This window comes from Octodon degus, unplaced genomic scaffold, assembly GCF_000260255.1.
Source record: "Octodon degus isolate 3935 unplaced genomic scaffold, OctDeg1.0 scaffold00021, whole genome shotgun sequence".
NCBI classification, from domain to species: domain Eukaryota; kingdom Metazoa; phylum Chordata; class Mammalia; order Rodentia; family Octodontidae; genus Octodon; species Octodon degus.
Window position 1 is genome coordinate 100,335 of NW_004524597.1, and position 5,369 is coordinate 105,703.

The following is a 5,369-nucleotide window of genomic DNA, read 5'->3' on the forward strand; positions in this document are numbered from 1 at the left end:
TAAGGGGTTGGGGAGATAGCCCAGTAGAATAAGTGCTTGCCTGGCATGTGTGAGGGCCTGAGTTCAATCTTGGTTCCAAAAAAAAAAAAAAAAAAAAATCATTTAAGGGGCTGGAGAGATAGCTCAGTAGCCTAAGCACCTACCTGTCCAGAGTTTGATCATCAGTACTGAAAACAAACAAACAAAAACCCCTTATTTAAAAATCATTTAAGGAGGGTCAGGGAGATAGCTCAGTGGCACAGCACCTAAGTGGCAAGTGTGAGGTCCTGAGTTCAATTCCCAATACCAACAGGCAAGCAAAAGTCATTTAAGCTGGTAATTTTCACTTAATTCAAAAAGAGGATAATTAAAAAAGATGTAAATACAGGACACAGCAAAATGAGCCACTGACATGTTGGGCCCTCATGGATACACCCAAAGTCTGGCACAGCTATCCAGGTAACATAGCAAAAGCTCATTTTACATTTATATAAACAGATCTAGGGTGACAAGCTGACTTGAGAACCCACCTTAACCTCTAGTTCTCAGCTGTGCTTTTTCTTTTCTTTTTATAACATTATGTTGCGTTATTTCCCTCAAGTTGTTTTGTGGGTTTTTTTGTTGTTGCTTTTTGTTTTTTGTTTTTTTTTTGCAGAACCGGGGATTGAACTCAGGCCCCTGTGCTTGCCAGGCAAGCGCTTATTCTACTGAGCCATTTCCCCAGCCCCTCAAGTTGTTTTTGTCCTTTTTGTTAGTAGGGTGACTTTGTTTTTGTTTTTTAACCTGAGGATTGCACCCACAGACTGCTGCACTCCATCCCCAACTCAGCTGTCCTCAAATTTCCCATCCTCCTGCCTCAGCCTACAGAGCTGCTGGGATTACAGGTGTTCACCACCACTTCCAGCTCTGTTCCTAACGACTGATGCTGGAGGCCAAATCTTAACGCGAAGCTTCTGCAGCCACATGATTGTGTACATTCATTTACTCGGGGGACACTGGTCCTCTTCCTGATGGAAACAATTCCTGTCAACTCTGCCTTTTTAATTACAAACCATACTTAAATAGGATCTAACATTTATGTATTTTGTTGATAAAGGGTTTCACTGCGCAGCTCGGTAGTGATCCTCCTGTCTCAGCCGCCCCAGTGCTGCGCTTACGGGCGTGCGCCACCGCGCCGGTTTCAGGCCGGGCACAGCTCGCCTGGGGTTCCGGGACCAGCACGACATGCGGTACCAGGGATCGAACTCGGGTCCTTGCGCTTGCCAGCCACGCGCTTAAGACTGCCGAGCTCTCGCCGCAGCCCTTGGATCTAACATTCAAAGTCACAGGGCACACATTACAACACCTTCTTAGTGCTGTGCTTATTCTGTAGGGCGGGCGTTCAAAACACCCGTTAGAAAACAATCTGCGCATAACAGCCCCAGGAGCTTGAGCAGCAGAGGCTGAGTGTCAGGTCTCACTCCGGGTTCTTAGGCCCTTCTCACCTCTGCACTGTTGTCTTCTTCTTCCGAAAAGTAACATCTAGTCCTTCAAAACATGTAGTGAGAGCAGTGGACCCGACTGCCTTTACCATCATAGCCCCTAAAAAAAACAAAACAAAACAAAACAAAACAAAAAAAACCACCTCTACAAACCATCTGCGCATCCCGGATTCCAGAGACTAACACGATTTCAGAAGCAGCGGCTGGAAAGAGCCCAGACTCACGTTTGCGAAGGCGCGGGGCGGCGCCTGCGCAGATGCCTTGGGCCGGAGGCGGGACCTGTAGGAAAATGACGCGGCTGCACGCTGAGCGAGCGTGCGCGCAGACTCCGTGGGCTCGGGGGCGTGGCTTGCTCCGGTCCTGGCCGCCCGGCGAGATCGGCGTCTGCGCATGCTCCGTGGTCGGGGGCGGGACGCCAGGCAGACGCGGCTGACGTGGAGGGTGCGGGTTAGTGGCCGCGGCGGGCTCTGGGATTGGGGCGCTGCGGGCCTGGCCGGGCCCCCGGGCCCGAGGCAGCGGCAGAGGCGGCGGTATAAAGCCGGCGGCGGGGAGCATGTAATGTCGGAATGCGGAGACCGCGGCGGCGGCAGCAGCAGCAGCGACGACGCCGAGGACGAGGGTGGCGGTGGCGGTGGCGGCGGCCCGGCGGGCTCCGGCTCCCCCAGCCCGGACCCGGCCAGAGAGTCCTCGGCGGGCCGGCTCCGCCGCGGGCTGCGCTGCGCCTCCCTCATGGCCCGCCGGCGGCCGGAGCTGCTCTGCGGAGCCGTGGCGCTCGGATGCGCGCTGCTTCTCGCCCTCAAGTTCACCTGCAGGTGAGGCGGCCGGGACCCTGCTCGACCCCGTGCTCGCCGCCCGGGCTGCGACTTCTGGCGGGCCCCGGGGTCGGGGTCGGGTCGGACCCGGCCTAGGAGCGACCGGGCTGGCCCTCGCCGAGCCCGCGGCCGCGGCCTCCCGCAGCCCGTTCCGGGTTAGTGTGGCCGCATATGGCGAGGCGCTTCGTCTCTCTTTAGTACGGAGGGCGGTGGGCCCTGCTTTTGAGCTGTTGGGATCCCTGGGGCTATACCTGTCTCTTCTGCCCAGGCTGTAGGACCCCCGGTTTTCATTTATTTCATTTCCGTTCTATCTAAGGTTAGTGACCCACAACCGTTTTTGAGAGCTCCGGACCGCTTTGGGAGTTGAGGCATTCATCGATCTAATTATCAGCACTCACCAGGAGAGGAAGGGGCCGGCACTGGGAAGTTCTTGGGGGAGGGGTGTCCCAGGTATAGGGAACAGTAAGTCCGAAGATCTGGAGGTTGAATGAGCTTGGCTTTTCTCCCAGGAATGGAAAAAAGCCCTGACTAGTGAGCACAATGAGCTGGAAAAATGAAATCTGATGGGCCTCTTTTTAGGAAAACTACACATATATGAACTTTATTTTAACTAATTAATATGTACATATATTTTGTGATATTTTAGTTTTTTTGAAAGAGTCTTGCTGTATAGCTCAGACTGGCCTTAAACTCAGATCCGAGTGCTGTGATTGCAGGTCCACCATGCCCAGCCAGATAAAAATATATCAATTTCAGGTGTATTGGCTTTCCAGTCCCAAGGTGTATCTTTTGAGACTGCAGTTTATGAAATCTGGTTGTCCGGACTGGGAGTTTTAGTTCAGTGGTGCAGCGCCTGCCTGAGAAGCGTCATAGCCCGAGTTCGAGTCCCAGTACCCCCCTCCAACTTCCCAAATTTCATCATTGATACAGCCTCTTGGCACTTCAGTCAACAGGAAGATTTCGATTCAGTACATTGAGTTAGCAATCACAGTATGTGCAGAAGATTGGAAATTTTAGTGGAAGGAGATCAAATTATAGTAACTATCACTGGGCATTTGCCATGTTCCCAGGTATTCTGTTGTCAGAGTTTCTCAGTACTGTTGCTATCTTAGGCAGGATAGTTCTTCGTTGTTGGGAGCTGTCCTGTGCATCCTAGGGTGTTCAGTGTCATCCCTGGCCTTTCTTTACCCAGTTAATATCTGTAGCACACCAGGAATGTCTCTGGACATTGACAGATGTCTGCTTGGGAACTGGTGATGGCCTGCACACATTTATTAATAAAACATTTGAGAGCCTAGTATGGGTGTTATTTAAATCATACAATAGAATCTATATATGTTTTCCTTCCCAGTTTATAGATGGGAGTCAGGCCTTGTCATGTTACAGAACCTGCCCCTGTCACACCTAAGTAACTAAGCTGGATTTGAGTTCTTGTCAGGAACTGGACTGCTGGCTATACTATTTATGATTGTTTGCCACAAAGAAAATATATAATGACAAGTTGGCATTTGGGTTCAAATGAGGGAGAAGTGTGTGTTGTGTGCCCTTCCCCCCAACCCCACCAAGCTTGTGCAGTTCTCAAAATTGTTCTGAGATAACATAACTTAATGGAAAAGTCCTTTGAGATTTCAGAAAGGAGTGTAAATACGCAGTTTCTAGGGTTGGCAAAACAAGATTGGAACCTGTTCATGGCAAAGCAAGTGAGCCCATGAGTGGCTCCTTGTTTATCCATCTTATTTATTTTTTATTTTTTAAATTTATGTATTTTGTACAGGGTCTTACCATGCAGCTCAGACTTATTGTTGATCTTTCTGTTTTCAGTCTCTCCAGTGCTGGGATTACAGGTGTGGACTGCCACGCCCTGGACTTTGTGGCCACCTCAGTGCCTTGGGGGCAGGGCTGGGGACTTCAGCCTGCTTGGGGCCTGAGATTGGAAAATATCCATCTTCTTTCTGTGCTACTGGCAAATGTGACAGTCTTAGTAGACTTAGATTAATTTTTTTAGTCTTTTATGATACAGCCGTGTCATGATACTATTACTGCTGTACAATTAATATTTCTGTATCTCTTCAAATCTTTAATGAGGACAGGGGCTTAAGAGAAAGTAAATGGAGTCTTTGGAGTTGAGGGTTTTTTTAAAATTTAATTTTTATTAATAGCTCCAACCCTGAAATGAGTGACTTGGTCTTTTTGGTAACTGTAGCATAGCTAAGTTCAAACCAGAGAGTATGAAAAGATTGTTTTCAGGTTGAGCCACAGTTGGTAATTGTGCATTTATGGACACTTAATTAATGGGTGTGTATATTAGATATAAACATATGGCAGGTTTACATGTAGTCATTGTGCTTTACTACATTTTATTTCAAAGATCTTTGTGTTGTTTTTTTTTTTTTTTTTTTTTTTTGTACCAGGAATCGAACTCAGGACCTTGTTCTTGCCACTGAGGCACTTGTGCCACTAAGCTCCATCATCAGCCCACCTCAGATCTTTGGAAAGAGGTGTCAGGTATACATTTCTTACTAAAAGTTGGGTTTGCAACACGTCCTTCTTATTTGCAACCTACTCTAGAGTTTTTTGCACCTGACATTTTAGAACTTTAAGATGTCTTTAATGTAGATTTTTTTTTTTCCAAAAATGTAAAGCAAGTTGAAGAGATTAAGTGGAGACTTTTACTGATGTTTGTTTCTTCTGATTGGTTGTGTGTTTTATCAGTCTTTGCTGTAGGAAATTCTCAACCCATAGGGCAAAAATACCAAGTTGTTATCCTCTGGAGCTGTCAGATTCCTAAAAATTTAGTCTCCAGTTTGCATTACAATTTGCAGTTTGGGTGGCAGAAAAATAATGCCTCTAAAGTGCAAAAATTTATCTTTTTTTTTTTCCTGTGGCCTGTGCAGCCTGCCCTGGGCATGGGGCTGGTATGACATGTGGTGCCGGGGATCAAACCATGGTCTCTGGGCTTTGCCTAAGCTTGCCTAAGCAGGCACTTTAGTCTGCTGAGCTATCTCGCTGTTCCCCCTACATACAAAAAAAATTTACATCTCTTAGAAATGTGTTATTCTCTTGCCATAAAGCCTTCCCCGCCTTTTGGTGTTTTTTT

General features: G+C 47.9%; 1 protein-coding gene across 4 annotated transcripts in view; it reads left to right on the forward strand.

Annotated features, from left to right (window-relative positions):
• The first annotated feature begins 1,866 nt into the window (after positions 1 to 1,866).
• The window catches only part of Txndc11 (thioredoxin domain containing 11), a 78,587-nt gene continuing 75,084 nt past the window's right edge, over positions 1,867 to 5,369 (forward strand). For 2 of the 4 annotated variants that reach the window (XM_023711800.1, XM_023711799.1), the window contains exon 1: positions 1,867 to 2,272. Coding sequence is in view for 2 of the 4 variants with exons in the window: in XM_004627749.3 (XP_004627806.1) it covers positions 2,019 to 2,272 (254 nt within the window). In the remaining 2 variants the exon portion in view is untranslated. The remainder of the gene's footprint in view (positions 2,273 to 5,369) is intronic. The other 2 variants (XM_004627749.3, XM_023711798.1) reach the window with 2 other exon arrangements.